The following is a 17,832-nucleotide window of genomic DNA, read 5'->3' on the forward strand; positions in this document are numbered from 1 at the left end:
TGAACGTAATAAATAAACAAAACTAAGAAGCATTTACATAGCCTGTTTCGCAATGCCGTCTCTCCCAGTGCTCGCTTATAGACTGACTCGCACATCAGCCTCGTAAAACGTATTGAAGGCTATAGAATCTTCTTTGACACACACACACACACACACACACACACACACACACACACACACACACACACACGACACACAATAGCCTACTCAGTCAAACAAACAAACAGAAAACAGAAATCAGATTTCGAGCAGAGCAACGTAATGAAAAGCACAACAAAACAGGTAGCGAGTCGACCCAGCAAATAATAAACATCACTCACCACGACGTCAGCAACGCGTTGAACACCGTTAACAAGACTTCGCCAACCGGCTACATACATCCCAAGAACAAATTAAAACGTTCGCCAACTGGCTATATTCCAACACAACCAATCGAGTTGAACTTGTCCCCTGAGTTCTCCCTGCGCGCTGCGGTAATTACATCCAAATGTTTCTCTGGCGCAAAAGAGAACGCTAATCTTAAAACGAAGGTTATCCTATAACCCTAGTTACATGAAAAAAAAAAAAAAAAACGCATTAAAAAATTAAAAACGCCGGTGCCCGGGCCCGGCCGAGCCCGAATTATTTATTAAAAAAAAAGCCCTACCCAGCCCGAACCCGCCGGGCCGGGCCCCGTCGGGCCTGGGCAAGGTTGCAGTGCACTAATTCACACCAGGAAGCCATATTGCAATATGCAGTCATATCCATGTTCCTAGTCTCCAGATGATGCCTCCTCAACACCACATGTGCACGTTCATACCATGGTTATAGTGGTCCATATTTTGTTTTGATTAAGTGTTTACATCTTTGTTCTTACAGCAAATGCCGGTTATTATAGCTGCCAACGATGCACAGAAGGCAAAGTACTTGGGGAGAATGACAGAGGAGCCACTGATGTGTGTAAGTATTTACTCAGCAGCACAACGTCACCTTGTCTTTTCTTAATTCCTTTTAACAAGTCATCCTGTATCAGATGGGCGAGGTGTGAACTCTGTGTGTGTCTCATGGCAGGCATATGCTGTAACGGAACCAGGGGCAGGCTCAGACGTGGCCGGCCTCAAGACCCGCGCCGTGAAGATGGGGGACGAGTACGTCGTTAACGGACAGAAGATGTGGATCACAAACGGCGGGAAAGCCAACTGGTGTGTAGACTCACGTACTGCTACAAACCACAAGCTGTCACTGCTCTGTGTACCAACCACAAGCTGTCACTGCTCTGTGTACAGACCACAAGCCATCACTGCTCTGTGTACAGACCACAAGCCATCACTGCTCTGTGTACAGACCACAAGCCATCACTGCTCTGTGTACTAACCACAAGCCGTCACTGCTCTGTGTACAGACCACAAGCTGTCACTGCTCTGTGTACAGACAAGCTGTCACTGCTCTGTGTACAGACAAGCTGTCACTGCTCTGTGTACAGACCACAAGCCATCACTGCTCTGTGTACAGACCACAAGCCATCACTGCTCTGTGTACAGACCACAAGCCATCACTGCTCTGTGTACTAACCACAAGCCGTCACTGCTCTGTGTACAGACCACAAGCTGTCACTGCTCTGTGTACAGACAAGCTGTCACTGCTCTGTGTACAGACAAGCTGTCACTGCTCTGTGTACAGACAAGCTGTCACTGCTCTGTGTACAGACAAGCTATCACTGCTCTGTGTACAGACAAGCGATCACTGCTCTGTGTACAGACAAGCTATCACCGCTCTGTGTACAGACAAGCTATCACTGCTCTGTGTACAGACCACAAGCTGTCACTACTCTTACTGTGTGTACACTACAAAGAAAGAGCTTAGTTAAGAGCTTAGGACAGACTAAAGTACCTACAGGGTATCTGCGTGGTATTAAAACGTCTTTAATTCTCAATAAAAAAATCTTAAATTACATTTTGGGGAGGGCAGCCTGGCTGTCGGGAGATGAAATAATATTAAATATATGAAATGTCTTTGTATTCAAGTTGTTGTTTTTTTGCTGGGCTACTTGGTGCGTCTGGCGAGAGCTTGTATGGAACGCGCTAGAATTTATGTTACTTGTCCTTTCGGACAAGTTATGTTTTTGTAGATTTTTTTTTTTTTGATCCACTTTTTCTCCCATTTTTCCATATTTTCTCCCATCCCAATTTCGTATCATCCAATTCAACCCTCCCCTGTCACGAACGCTGTTTCTTGCCTCCCACAAGCCGGCTGCAATGTGGACTAAGTCATACATAGCACAAGTCCCCTCCGGTACTTGAGGTAACAGCAGTCGCATCTTTTCACCTGCGCAGCTCGATCTCTCAGTGTCGAGGAGTAACGCGTGGGAGGCTCACGCTGCCCCCGACACTTCCTGATTCTACTGCGCAGGCGCACCAACCGACTTGTAGGAGTCGCTTGTTCACAACGTTCGATCCCCACCCTTCAGTTTTTCCCTCCCCGTAATACGGCCAATGTGTATTACTGCGGACGACCAGCCAAACTGAAAAACAATGTGGAGAGCTGGATTCGAACACGCGAATCCTAGCGTCTCCACACTGGTGGCGAGTGCCTTCGACCACTACACCACCTAGCCGCCTTATGTTTTTGTAGATTTTTATTGGGTTTTTACTACCGGGCAGTCCGGTAGAGAGAGAGAGAGAGAGAGAGAGAGAGGAGGAATGGGAGACACAGCAGGGGAAGACATTTGGCAAAGAACGGCGGGTCCGGGAATCGAACCCGGGTCGGCCGTGTTGCGGCGCAGCGCATTACCTGGTTCGCCACTCGGGCGCCCCGGAATGAGCTAGAACATAGGTGTCAAACTCACGGCCCGCGGGCCAAATCCGGCCCGCCACGTCATTTGATGTGGCCCCCCAAGAGCTCAAAAAAAAAAAAAAAACGTTTTTTTTTTTTTTTTTTTTTTTTTACATTAATATTGGGTTAAAAAATAGCAGTGTTAAAATAATTGTGGGTTAATGCGTTAATAAAGCTTTAACTTTGACAGCCTTAGTTATTACACATTCTTACACATACATGTATGTTGAACATCTGAGGTAACAAAGGAAAAAAGCCAAAAGCACTTACTCCTCAGACATTCTTTGACAATTTTACAGCCCAAAATACAAAAAAGATCCAGGCGGAATAGGTAACAAAGGGTTGAAGAAATATTGTCTGAACTGTCGGATGCAAACTGGCTGTGTGACATAACCGAGCATCTCGCTCAATTGAATAAGAAGCTGTAGGGACGCAAACAAATCCCACCCAAAATTTTACCAATATAGTTGTGAACTGAGACAACCCTTATTTTGTTATTTTTGAGTACAGTTACAGTTGTGTGTTCATGCAGACACATAATAGCAATTTCATTACGAATTGAAAATGGGGGACCCTGATGTAAACAAGTCGAAAGTCTTTCTCTGGTCTGCATCCCCTTAACAATTGTGTGTATTGAGCTGTACTGTACTGTACCCATTCTGCAATCTGTTAATTAAACTATCTTCCATTAGTTGGATGTATGGCCTCTGCAAGGTTGTGTGCAGCCATTTGTTTTTGTAACATCTGCTACATCTGTCCCACGTGTTCTTTGCAGCTCACAGTTGTTAGTTCTGCCCCTCTTGACTGTGACAAAAAGGTTTTGAACAAACTTAATGTCATAGCTTGTATTTGATGATATTCTTCTTTGTTATTTACTTGAATGGTTTGATCATTGATTGGTGGAGTAATATGGGGTTCTGATAAACTAAAATTATTTGTTAAAATAACATAAGCTAACATATATTTTTTTACATTTATGCAAATTAATATCCAATATGTATAACTTGAATAAGTAATAAATACAGAAACACCATGTTTAACAATATGTAAATGTGTAGCTACATTTATTTTACATTACATTAACATTTATACGGTCTTTGGCCCTTTGAGGGCAACCATAATGCTGATGTGGCCCTCTGTGAAAATGAGTTTGACACCCCTGAGCTAGAATTTAAATTGGCGTGCAAGTGCAGCCGCCAGTTCAGTATTGCGCTGTTTTTATTTTTTTGCTAGTATGCTTGTGAAATTGGTATTAGATTTTGCTCTAAGTGGTATTAAAAAGGTCTTAAATGTAACTTGTTGAAACCCGTACCTTATCTAACCAGTGTGTTCAAAGGTAAATAACGTATTGTATTTCCCAGGTACTTCCTCCTGGCCCGCACTGACTCAGACCCTAAATGCCCCACCAGCAAGGCTTTCACCGGCTTCATCGTCGATGCCGACACTCCAGGAATCCTAGTGGGCAGGAAGGTGAGAACTAGTTGAATTGACCAAACGTATGTTTTTAAAACTGCAGTGGTTGTATTATATGCCCACGGGACCCACATTTAACCTTTTCAAGTTATGATCTATTGTATTAAATGGCTAACATATTATATTCATTTTTCTTTTTTTTATCTACTTTTTCTCCCCCTTTTTCTGTATTTTTCTCCCATCCCAATTGAGTCATTATGCCAATTATCTTCCCTCCCTTCCTGGTCGTTGCGTGCATTTGCCCCCCACTTGCCGGTCTAGGGAGGGTTGATAGATACTATCACATGTCCCCTCTGATACATGCGGAGTCAGCCAGCCGCTTCTTTTCACCTGGCAGCGAGGACTCTCACTGGGGGAGCGTAACGCGTGGGAGGCTCACACTACCTCCCCCAGTTCCCTCCCTCGCTGAGCAGGCGCCCCGACCGACCTGTAGGAGCCGCTGTTTACAATGACCAGGATACCCACCCCACCGGCTTCCCACCCGCTAACACTGCCAATTGTTAGTATGGCGACCGACCAAGCCGGAGGTACCGCTGACAGCTGGATTCGATACCAGTGTCTCTGCGGTGGTAGGCAGGCGCTTAGTCTGCTGCGCTACCCAGCCGCCCCAACATATTATATTCTTGTAAGAAAAATATATTGAAACACGAATACCTCTGCCAAATAATGAATCTTTTCTAGCAATACCTAATGCATACATATTGAAGGTTCACGGTAGTCCCAAAATTGCCTGCACAAACAGTTTAGGTCCTGGCATCTGTTGCAACCAGCAATGTAGACTGTTTCACTGGAATTCTGTTGCTAGGGAACAGTTTAGACCCAAATGTATTTCCTGTCAACTATTGCATTAGCAGCGGCTGGGTGGCGCAGCGGACATTGCGCTCGTCACCAACGCAAGAGACACCGGGTTCGACTCCGGTTGTCGCCGTTGCCTCCGGCTTGGGCCAGCCGTCATACTAACTCAATTGGCAGAGTTAGCGGGTGGAAGTCGATGGGTGGTAATCTGGACGTTGTGGACAGTGACTCCTACAGGTCGGTTGGGGACGCCTACACAGCAGAGACAGGAAATGGCGGGGGTAGTGTGAGCCTCCCACACGTTACACCTCGCCAATGAGAGTCCGCGCTGGCAGGTGAAAAGATGTGACAGGCTGCCTCCTCGTGATCGGAGGGGACACGTGATGCAAGGCTTCTATCCTCCCTACAACCGGCCAGTGGGGGGCATATGCAAGCAACGTTCAAGACGGGGGAGGGGAGAATTGGCACAGTGGAATTGGGATGGGAGAGAAATAGAAAAAAAAGAGTGTATTAAAAAAAACGATTGCATTAGCAAACATCGCAAAGGTAAATAAACTTGGGTCCTTTTTTTACGTTATTATTGTCACTTTGAAACTGTCCATAAATATGTGATTTGTTTGTAGTAGGGCTGGTCGATATGGCCTAAAAATAAAATCTCAGATTCTTTCACACCACATCCGATTTATGATTTTAATAGATTTTTTTTTCTTAAAAACTAGAAACGCCAAGGAAATCATTCAAATAAGCTTTGTTTTTATTTGACACAAAAATGATCAAATCCAGATGAATTTCCCTATTGGGATTGAAGTGCAAACCTAACTTTCACCAATCTTCACTTTAAAAAAATTCAATAATAATATATATAAGGTTACTCTTGATCAAACAAAGATGAATGTTCCTATTGGGATTAATAGTGCAATAACTTGCTTTTTTCACCAAACTTCACTTAAAACAAAGGTGCCTCTTGATCATCAAACAAGAATGAATTTCCCTATTGGGATTAATAAAGTGCAAATCTAACTTTCACCAAACATCACTTCTTGTCAAATAAAAGGTGACTTAAAAAAAAAAAAAAAAAAAAAAAAAAAAAAATGTTTTGAAAATCGATTTCCATTTTTTTTTTAAATTGTCCTAAATCATGAATTCGAAAAAATCGATTAATCGCCCAGCCCTAGTTTGTAGGCACATGTCCTTTGGGAGAAACTACTCTTCTGTGTAACAGCATTAGATAACATGTCCTTTGGGAGACGCAACTCTTCTGTCTCTATAACAGCATTAGATAACATGTCCTTTGGGAGACACAACTCTTCTGTCTCTATAACAGCATTAGATAACATGTCATTTGCTAGACACAACTCTTCTGTCTCTATAACGGCATTAGATAATATGTCCTTTGGGAGAAACCACTCTTCTGTGTCCATAACGGCATTAGATAACATGTCCTTTGGGAGAAACCACTCTTCTGTGTAACAGCATTAGATAACATGTCCTTTGGGAGAAACCACTCTTCTGCCTAACAGCATTAGATAACATGTCCTTTGGGAGACACAACTCTTCTGTGTCTTATAACCACATTAGATAACATGTCCTTTGGGAGAAACCACTCTTCTGTGTCTATAACGGCATTAGATAACATGTCCTTTGGGAGAAACCACTCTTCTGTATCTTATAACCGCATTAGATAATATGTCCTTTGGGAGAAACCACTCTTCTGTATCTTATAACCGCATTAGATAACATGTCCTTTGGGAGACACAACTCTTCTGTCTCTATAACAGCATTAGATAACATGTCATTTGCTAGACACAACTCTTCTGTCTCTATAACGGCATTAGATAATATGTCCTTTGGGAGAAACCACTCTTCTGTGTCCATAACGGCATTAGATAACATGTCCTTTGGGAGAAACCACTCTTCTGTGTAACAGCATTAGATAACATGTCCTTTGGGAGAAACCACTCTTCTGCCTAACAGCATTAGATAACATGTCCTTTGGGAGACACAACTCTTCTGTGTCTTATAACCACATTAGATAACATGTCCTTTGGGAGAAACCACTCTTCTGTGTCTATAACGGCATTAGATAACATGTCCTTTGGGAGAAACCACTCTTCTGTATCTTATAACCGCATTAGATAATATGTCCTTTGGGAGAAACCACTCTTCTGTATCTTATAACCGCATTAGATAATATGTCCTTTGGGAGAAACCACTCTTCTGTGTCCATAACGGCATTAGATAACATGTCCTTTGGGAGAAACCACTCTTCTGTGTAACAGCATTAGATAACATGTCCTTTGGGAGAAACCACTCTTCTGCGTAACAGCATTAGATAACATGTCCTTTGGGAGAAACCACTCTTCTGTGTAACAGCATTAGATAACATGTCCTTTGGGAGAAACCACTCTTCTGTGTCTAACAGCATTAGATAACATGTCCTTTGGGAGACACAACGCTTCTGTCTCTATAACGGCATTAGATAACATGTCCTTTGGGAGACACAACTCTTCTGTGTCTTATAACCACATTAGATAACATGTCCTTTGGGAGAAACCACTCTTCTGTGTCTATAACGGCATTAGATAACATGTCCTTTGGGAGAAACCACTCTTCTGTATCTTATAACCGCATTAGATAATATGTCCTTTGGGAGAAACCACTCTTCTGTGTCCATAACGGCATTAGATAACATGTCCTTTGGGAGAAACCACTCTTCTGTGTAACAGCATTAGATAACATGTCCTTTGGGAGAAACCACTCTTCTGTGTCTATAACGGCATTAGATAACATGTCCTTTGGGAGAAACCACTCTTCTGTGTCTAACAGCATTAGATAACATGTCCTTTGGGAGACGCAACTCTTCTGTCTCTATAACAGCATTAGATAACATGTCCTTTGGGAGACACAACTCTTCTGTCTCTATAACAGCATTAGATAACATGTCATTTGCTAGACACAACTCTTCTGTCTCTATAACGGCATTAGATAACATGTCCTTTGGGAGACACAACTCTTCTGTGTCTTATAACCACATTAGATAACATGTCCTTTGGGAGAAACCACTCTTCTGTGTCCATAACGGCATTAGATAACATGTCCTTTGGGAGAAACCACTCTTCTGTATCTTATAACCGCATTAGATAATATGTCCTTTGGGAGAAACCACTCTTCTGTGTCCATAACGGCATTAGATAACATGTCCTTTGGGAGAAACCACTCTTCTGTATCTTATAACCGCATTAGATAATATGTCCTTTGGGAGAAACCACTCTTCTGTGTCCATAACGGCATTAGATAACATGTCCTTTGGGAGAAATCACTCTTCTGTGTCTATAACGGCATTAGATAACATGTCCTTTGGGAGAAACCACTCTTCTGTGTCTTATAACAGCATTAGATAACATGTCCTTTGGGAGAAACCACTCTTCTGTGTCTACTCTAACAGCATTAGATAACATGTCCTTGTATCTGTCCATGTTGCAGGAGCTGAACATGGGCCAGAGGTGCTCAGACACCCGGGGCATCACCTTCGAGGACGTGAGGATTCCCAAGGAGAACGTTCTGATCGGAGAAGGCGCCGGCTTCAAGATTGCCATGGGAGCCTTCGACAAGACCAGGCCGCCTGTATGTAAGCCCTTCAGAAATCAATATTCCTGTAGATTATGTGATGGAGTGTTCAGAGGTGTTGGTGGTGAAAGTGTTGATTCCCGTCACGCAGGTGGCGGCTGGAGCGACAGGCCTGGCGCAGAGGGCTCTCGATGAAGCCACCCGTTACGCCATGGAGAGGAGAACGTTCGGCAAACTCATCGCTGAGGTAGGTGACCTTACTCAGAAGTTGGGCCTATTACAATATAAAAGGTGAGGCATCGTTGTCGACAAATATTTAGTTTATGTAATGATTGTACATTGTAGCAGCAGGGCTCGAAATTGCGACCGAATTGGTTGCATATGCGACCGAAATTGTATCTGTGCGACATCAAAATATAATTGGGAGCATTCGTGCGAGTGCAAATAATTGTTCTGGTGCGACCATATTGCGATGCTCTTATTTTGAAAATCCCGTGGAGAGTCGTATCCGCTCGGCTCACAGCACAGCAGTAGCGTCTGGAACGCGGACATTGCAACAGAGCAAGGCTAGTGTGCCTAGTATTTTGTGACTCAAAACAAGTCCCTGCTGTTTTATTCTGCAACAGGTCAAATGCATCTAACATGCTTTGCAATCCTCGCCGTTCCTTTATGCCCACGTTGCGTTAAAGACCGAAATTAACGTTACGTTAGTGTAAGCTAACAAGCTAATCCTGATCAGAGCGATAGACAGAGAGAACAGCAGAGGGGACTGGGGAAGGGGGGCCCCTTCCAGGCATTCTCCCTGTGTGTGTGCGTGTGCGTTTGGAAAGACCAGATGAAGTATAGTATATTTATAGTAAATGTACTGAGGATGGACAGATAATGTTGATATTTAAACATAAAAAATACAATACATAATAAATTTATTCATGATCATCATGCAACATAAAACAATTGCAGGAGCGGTTTGGGAGAGGAAGGGGGTTTTAGGTTGCGTGTTGTGAGTTCCAAAAACATTTACTTAAAGTTTAAAGCTCAATATATCAAAATGTGGCACTTTACAGTGAACAGGAGGTCTATTTGTATTAAAAACAATAGATTGTTTTTCATTTAAATGTCTGGAAGAGCTCAAAAATAAAAATGTCATTATATTTCCGTTGCCTTTTTTGAGTTGATCTAAATGTTACTGATTGTGTTAAATGGTCATATAATATCGTCTCATATCGATCGCAGGCACCTGAATTGTATCGTATCGTATCGTGGCAGACTTTGTGATATCGGCAAATATCGTATCGTTGTCCAAAGAATCGATATTGTATCGTATCGTGATGAAACTGGTGATTCCCACCCCTAACTAGGTCTACACTATACTATAGTTTAAGGCTACTTTCACTGTTTTACTGCATTACAGTACTGCTAATTCGAACCAGACTTGATATTCAGGATAATTGCACGCGGCCGCCTCACCTGAAAAGACAGCAGGTGTCGATCACAGAAATCCTGATTTTCTAACGGCATAACTTATATTGTAGTTTTTTTTTATCAATACAAAAAATATATTACATACCGGTATATATTGTTGGTGCTCCTTACATTTTGGTGGGTGCTCCTAAATTTTCAAGTTGGGAGCACCAGTGCTACCAAGTAAAAATGTTAATTTCGAGCCCTGGTAGCAGTATTGTAAAGTATTCACAAGGGCAATTGGATGAGAATCTACCATAACACCATGAAATAAATGGAATAAAAATAAATGGATACAATCCTAAAAGAAAAACCAAGTACTGTTACACTGTGAAAGAAAATATAAGATATACACTTGCTCTGTCCCTCTCTCTCTACACTGAAAGAAAAGATGAGATGTATACCTACTTATACACCTGCTCTGCCCCTCTCTCTAAACTGTGAAAGATAAGATATATACCTACTTATACACCTACTCTGTCCCTCTCTCTCACTCACTCACTCATGTCCTGCTCCTAGGCTGCCAGTACACACACACACACATATTCACACACTGCTTCACACACAGTATGCCCCCGCCCCCCCCAGGTTTGATGCTAAATCACCCCCTCTCCTCACCTGCTCTGTCAATACCTTCCTTCTGTCACTGGTATGGGCAGGGTAAAGTATGCTTTAGCTGATGAACACTTGGTTAAATGATGTACTTTCCAGAGACTGGAGGTTTCACCAGGTCCTCATTGTCTCTCTCCCTATAGCACCAGGCGGTGTCCTTCCTGCTGGCTGAGATGGCCATGAAGGTGGAGCTGGCCAGGATGGGCTACCAGCGCTCCGCCTGGGAGGTGGACGTGGGCAACAGGAACACATACTACGCCTCCATCGCCAAGGCCTACGCCGGAGACATCGCCAACCAGGTCGCCAGCGATGCAGTGCAGGTGTTCGGAGGTAACGGCTTCAACAGCGAATACCCAGTGGAGAAGCTGATGAGAGACGCCAAGATCTACCAGGTTGGTGGTGGTGTGTCCCCCCCCCCCCCCCCCCCTGTGTTATTGATATTATATGAAAGATGTTTGGAAAATCAATGAATTACCAGGGTATCACTATCTACGTGGTATTAAAAAAAGTATTACATTCATAATTATCAATTTAAGGCCTTAAAAGGTATTAAAGTCTTAAATTTCATTTGCACAGGTATTAAATTTTTTATGGGGCAGCCTGGCTGTCGGGAGATGAAATAATATTAAATATATGAAATGTTTTTGTATTCAAGCAGTTATTTTTTGCGGGGCTACCGGGAGCTTGGTGACGAGAGCTTGTATGGAACGAGCAAGAATTTAAATGGCCACCGACAGTTCAGTGTCGCTATGTGTTTTTTCGCTAGTATGAAATTGCTATAAAATTGAGCTCTTAAGTGGTATTAAAAAGGTCTTAAGTCTTAAATGTAACTTATTGAAACCTGCAGATACCCTGTCTTACATGAACCATGTTTGGAAAATCAATGAATTACATACTATTTACATTTTCTGCTTTGTAGATCTACGAGGGTACCGCCCAGATCCAGAGACTGATCATCGCTCGTGAGCACTTTGGAAGATTCAAGAAATGAACCCCTGAACAAACCTGTCCTTATTGAAATGAACCCCTGAACGAACCTGTCCTTATTGAAATGTCCTTCCTGTTGTCATATCTTTATTTTTTACATGAATGGAAATATAACTGATCAATGCAGCTCAGGATTCAATACAAATCGGTTGCCTTAACGTCCTTCATATTATTTTATCTTTTTGTTCCTTCAGTTGATGGAGGAGGTGATGTCCTGGTGTGAGGATTGTTAACTGATCAAATAAATGTAAAATAGAACAGCAACGCCTATGTGAACATTTTCTGTCTCTACTTATTAAATCTAATAAACTATTTATACAAAGTGGGAATTGTTTTATGTATTTTATTTTTTTATTATTTTTTAAACAAACACATAAACAAACATGACAACACACGATAAGATATACAAGCATTAGTTGACAGTGCACATCCAATGAAATCACATTTTAGTTAATTGTCTTATACAGGATATACCCTTAATACCTGTTATCTAAAAACCTACCTGGGAATTGTTTTATATATTTTTTGCTGTACTATCAAATTGATAATTAATACATACCTAACATAAATTTATAATTAGTACATGGCTAACATAACGTGTAACTAAGTTGTGTGGTCTTATAATGGTAGCCTGCCTAGTTGAGCGAATGCGGTGACCTGGTAGTTTTTTAAGATGGTTGAAATGTCTTCCCTGTACACGATGATAAGATGATGAGATGGATCTTTATTTTTCCCTGTTGAGAAATTGAGGTGTCAAAGTATCAACGGGAGAGGGAGAGGAGGGGTGCAGGCAGGATAATTCAAATAAAATAAAAATATTTTATGAGAAATAAACAAATAAAAGATACTGACTGGCCTATGATTACATGGGCAAATAGTTACTGTACCCAACTGTTCAAAGAGCATTACGTTTGGGGGAAATATATCTATGTACCCCGAGACTGAATAGCTTCACCGATGTTTAACCCTTTTAAATATGCCTGTAGGATTTAGAGACGATATTTAGAAGATATTACATTTAGTTTATTAATCTGAATGGCTCACGTTAATACGTTTACAGTTACGTGTGTACAACTTTGACCAAAGACGTCTATCATTTGAGAAAGCTGAAACCTTGAAAATCTGACATCAGACATGCGCCCCAAAATAGAATATTGTAATCCTATTTTAATCCAGTAGTCGGCGGTAATGCAACCTTTTGGGACGCCAACCGCCTCTAAAAAAAATCGCCCAGAAAGAACCCCACGCCAATGACGTCAAAACTGTGCGACGTTGGCTCATTCGAGGAATTCCAGAATGGTAGCTAACACACTTTATTGCTGTGTAATACACCGTATGTTTATGTCTAGGTTTACCCGCTATATCGCAGACCTTGTTGACTTTATCGCCCACCTACAAGTGATCTAACATGTGCCATATATTCACTGCTAATCTGGAAAAAACAGCGAGGTGGCTAAGAAATAGCTAGCGTTAGCTCTTAGCTCGTTTACAACATTGAGAATCAATTAGCTGATGTGTTTTAACTTCTTACACAACTAACGTTAGATAGCTCTTAAACGGCGTCAGTGTATCCATTTTCATAATGTCCTATCCTATCACACCAATGTAATGTCATTCATATCTTAGCTAACCATGTTGTACATTTTAGGGTACCCAAGTGAAAGATGTTGTCATCAAATCTGACGCTCCAAGCACTCTCCTCTTGGACAAGCATGCAGACTATATAGCTGCATATGGCACCAAAAAGGACGACTATGTAAGTAAACATGTAACGGCATCATCATAAGCCCAGAAGGTTTTTTTTTGTCTGGGATGTCAAGAGAACACACGTCTTTCTCTGGTCTTCATCCCCTTAACACTTTTATGTATTGAGCTGTACTGTACTGTACCTATTCTGCAATCTGTTAATAAAGTTTTCAATCAATCAAACACCGGTCCTCTCCTCCCACAGGAGTACACGCTGTCGGAGTACCTGAGGATGAGTGGGGTCTACTGGGGCCTGACGGTGATGGACTTGATGAGCCAGCTACCCAGGATGAACCGTGAGGAGATAACAGACTTCATCAAGGCCTGTCAGCACGAGTGTGGAGGCATCAGCGCCAGCATCGGACACGATCCTCATCTGCTCTACACCCTCAGTGCAGTGCAGGTGATGGCAGCAGCTATGGTTTCTTATTTTACCTGTTGACTCAAAACGACGGTCAGGATGATGCTCATTCAACAAACAATTTAATCTGCGTTGTCATCCATTCCAGTCTAATACACTTGTTTTCATTTAATTTCAAACCTTTATTTATTTTAAACTTGAAAGGCAACAGAGGTTTCCCCCTCATTTACAGTCACGTCGAGTGTACATACAGAAATACATCAAATAAAAATAAAACAAGGCGAGGGAAAAAGCAAGGATAACAAATAAATTAAAACACGTATAACTTGATTAACAAAGGTTGGACATCAAGGTCTTAAACTGCAACAGAGGGGAGAATATCAAGCTTTAATGACTGTTGGAGTTCATTCAATGAGCTAGAGGCATCGTAGCAAAGTGCAGCTTTACCCCTCTAGAGAGAGAGAGAGAGAGAATAAAATAGTTCTGTTTCACAATCCCCCCCCCCTCAGAAGTGCAAGTTATTATTTTAAAATATCATCATAACCTATCCCTGTGTGTTTTTAACTCTGCTAAACAATTTAATTAATTAAATTTGGACTATTCTTAACACTTTGAATGCCCAAAACGACATAACACGTGTTATCAGCCCGCCCCCTGAATGCCCACCACGACAATTTGCGTGTTATTTTTTTAATAGCGCTCTGAATTCATATTTCATCAACGGAGTCTCCTGTTGGTAAACCAGCCCCATCAGGAGCTCAGATGTGAAAAAACTGCCCCCTATCGTCTCCCAGATGGTAATGCACCCCTTTGGAATGGACTCAATGAAAATGGATGAGAAAAGAAAAATCCGGAATCCACATTTTACTTCTCAGGCATGTACCCCGAGCCGATCGGATTCATTGTGGACCATCAGAACAGCGTGGAATATGTGTTTACAGTATGTAGCGTTGGATCAATAAAAGCGATTGATTTTTGGAATGGCGATCAGGAATTGGAATGATCTTTTTAGATAACATCTGATCTCAGTTAACACTTTGAGCGCCACACCTGGTTTTCCGTTTTACCGGCTGAATGCCACCATCGGCGCCAATGTTAACGTTAATATCGCCTAATCTATGTTTTAAATTATGGCTATGTGTCTAATCTGCCCATCGCATTATCAAAGACTATTTTCCAGTCAGTGCTGTCAAGGCAGATTGTTTTTTTATCGCGTCGTTTCCGTTTCAGAGCAGTTAGAAAAGCCCCCGTTTGATATAAAAAACAGCTCATTCTGGAGCATTCTATGAAAATCGTCTTTTAGTGGAATATTCCACAACGTTGATATTCGTCTGCCTTTTTATGAATCGTTTTCAAATAAACGCTAGATGATCAATATTATACGTGCACGCAAGCACATTACGGCCGCGCACGGATAATCGCTCCGTTGATTTCCTCACGGACTTTTACAGTGAAACCGAAAGAAGACATTTCACAAAACAGCTTATAACTTCATCAAACTTACTCTGATTATCCTAACACTGATAACATAGAGTCCTTACCTGACATCAGATGGTATCCAACTGGTATATTCCAATTCCTGATCACCATTCGAAAAAACGATACGTGTATGGATCCAACGTGATACTGTAGATCTCCATGATCAGCGGGGATCTGAGGTTCCAGAATGAACTGTGGTAACCCCGGCTGGATCAGTGAACTGGAAAATGTGGAGTACCGGATTTTTTTCCCCATTCATTTTCATTGAGTCCATTCCAAAATCACTTATGTCATCTGGGAGACGACAGGGGGCGCTTTTTTCCACAGTGATCGCCGGCGCCGCTCGGCTATACTCGGGTAGGCTCGGGTGATGCAATAATTTTTCAGATCGCTAAAAAAAAAAAATTCAGAGAAATCTCGTGAGTGGCTAGCAACCACCTATAAAAAACCCGAGAAATCTCGTGAGTGGCACTCAAAGAATCTATTTCACCAGTCTTAGGATAATCAGACCTGTTTTCACGGAGATATAAGCTTTTCCCCTATGTGTGTGTGTGGCTGTGTGGCTGTGCGAGCGATCAGGAACTAAGATAATTGATTTTCAGCTTGCGGCCCCAGCGTGCATACGTACACATATACTATCGATAATCTAGCGTTTATTTGAAAACGATTCATAAATAGGCCGAAAAATGACAACGTTCTAGAATATTCCAGTACAGGGCGTTTATCACGGAATCTTTTTATTTTCCTTGAAAACGAGGGCTTTTCAAAATGCTATAAAACGGAAATGAACCGATAAAAAAAACAATCCGCTTCGACAATGTTGACTGGAAAATTAGTCATTGATAAGCGACAGGCAGATTAGACACATAGCCATAATTTAAAACATAGATTCGGCGTTATTAACGCTAACATTGAAGTGGATGCTGGGCATTCAAGCACTAAATCGTGCGCCCCCTGCTGGCGCTGAAAGTGTTAATATTGTATCTACTGTATTGACAGTTTTCAATATGCTACAAACAAAACAATGGTGTGTTGTTAACTCATTCAGCGCCGGAGCTTAATCCGCGAGATGGCGCTAGTACGCCACCGCTGTAAGTCAATGGGAGGACTGCAAGATTTGCGAGTGCTTAAAATATATCTTAAATTATAGCTATGGGTCTAATACACCCGTCGATTATCAGTGAGTTGCTTCCAGTCAACATGTACGAAGTGGATTGTTTTTTCATCTGCACATTTCCGTTTTATACTGTTTTGAATATGAGTATAGTTTGGGTGCTTCTGAGTAATTCCAGAGAAAGACGCGATAATAGCGTTTTAGTGGAATACACTAAACGGGTTGTAATTTTTCGCCTGATTATCGATTATCCACCAACGGCACACAGCTCAGACCCATTCCCAACGATAACATCAGGCTGGATGGATGAAAATTAATGGATATCGCTAATAAAAGAAATAACAATTAAAACCTGACTATACTCGTGATTGGCGCTCAAGCGATGGCGAGTTAACCCGACTATCATCGTGACTGCCGCTGAATGAGTTAATAGCTTCAGCTCTGACATGTTGCACAAAACATGCATGCAAAATGCGTATGTAGTTTTGTGGATTAAAAAGAAGGAAACAAATTTAAAAAAAGAAAAGAAAGTAAGAAACCTTTACAGTATCAAGCCTGGCTTGAAATTAACTGCTGTTCCAGGTAACAAAGATGCACCACATGAGAAAACATGGAAGTGACAATGAAATGTTTTTGAGGGAATATTGTACTTCCATTCCCTGCCGGAGACCAAAGATAACAAGAAATCTTACATTCATTTTTACAAATATGAAAGTGCCATTTTTGCAGTATTGCATTATGCCTCCTACCCTGCATTATGCCTCTAATCTACATTATGTATCCTACCCTGCATTATGCCTCCTAACCTACATTATGCCTCCTAACCTACATTATGCCTCCTACCCTGCATTATGCCTCTTACCCTGCATTATGCCTCCTAACCTACATTATGCCTCTAACCTACATTATGTCTCCTACCCTGCATTATGCCTCTAACCTACGTTATGCCTCTAACCTGCATTATGCCTCTAACCTACATTATGCCTCTAACCTGCATTATGTCTCCTACCCTGCATTATGCCTCCTAACCTACATTATGCCTCTAACCTGCATTATGCCTCTAACCTGCATTATGCCTCCTACCCTGCATTATGCCTCTAACCTGCATTATGCCTCTACCCTGCATTATGTCTCCTACCCTGCATTATGCCTCTACCCTGCATTATGCCTCTAACCTGAATTATGCCTCCTACCCTGCATTATGCCTCTAACCTGCATTATGCCTCTAACCTGCATTATGCCTCTAACCTGCATTATGCATCTACCCTGCATTATGCCTCTAACCTACATTATGCCTCTAACCTACATTATGCCTCTAACCTGCATTATGCCTCTAACCTGCATTATGCCTCTAACCTGCATTATGCCTCTACCCTGCATTATGTCTCCTACCCTGCATTATGCCTCTAACCTGCATTATGCCTCT

General features: G+C 41.9%; 2 protein-coding genes across 2 annotated transcripts in view; both read left to right on the plus strand.

Annotated features, from left to right (window-relative positions):
- acadm (acyl-CoA dehydrogenase medium chain) overlaps positions 1-12,035 on the plus strand; it is a 28,323-nt gene extending 16,288 nt beyond the window's left edge. The window contains exons 6-12 of the mRNA XM_084328005.1: positions 859-939; positions 1,051-1,181; positions 4,173-4,281; positions 8,563-8,703; positions 8,798-8,893; positions 10,863-11,111; positions 11,639-12,035. Coding sequence (XP_084184131.1) covers positions 859-939; positions 1,051-1,181; positions 4,173-4,281; positions 8,563-8,703; positions 8,798-8,893; positions 10,863-11,111; positions 11,639-11,710 — 879 coding nt within the window. The 3' untranslated portion in view covers positions 11,711-12,035. The remainder of the gene's footprint in view (positions 1-858; positions 940-1,050; positions 1,182-4,172; positions 4,282-8,562; positions 8,704-8,797; positions 8,894-10,862; positions 11,112-11,638) is intronic.
- Positions 12,036-12,949: 914 nt separating this feature from the next.
- rabggtb (Rab geranylgeranyltransferase subunit beta) overlaps positions 12,950-17,832 on the plus strand; it is a 33,469-nt gene continuing 28,586 nt past the window's right edge. Inside the window, exons 1-3 of the mRNA XM_084328084.1 lie at positions 12,950-13,005; positions 13,355-13,462; positions 13,658-13,855. Of these exons, the coding sequence (XP_084184210.1) occupies positions 13,003-13,005; positions 13,355-13,462; positions 13,658-13,855 (309 nt within the window). The 5' untranslated portion in view covers positions 12,950-13,002. The remainder of the gene's footprint in view (positions 13,006-13,354; positions 13,463-13,657; positions 13,856-17,832) is intronic.

This window comes from Notolepis coatsorum (assembly GCF_963971535.1).
Source record: "Notolepis coatsorum genome assembly, chromosome: 13".
Taxonomy (NCBI): domain Eukaryota; kingdom Metazoa; phylum Chordata; class Actinopteri; order Aulopiformes; family Paralepididae; genus Notolepis; species Notolepis coatsorum.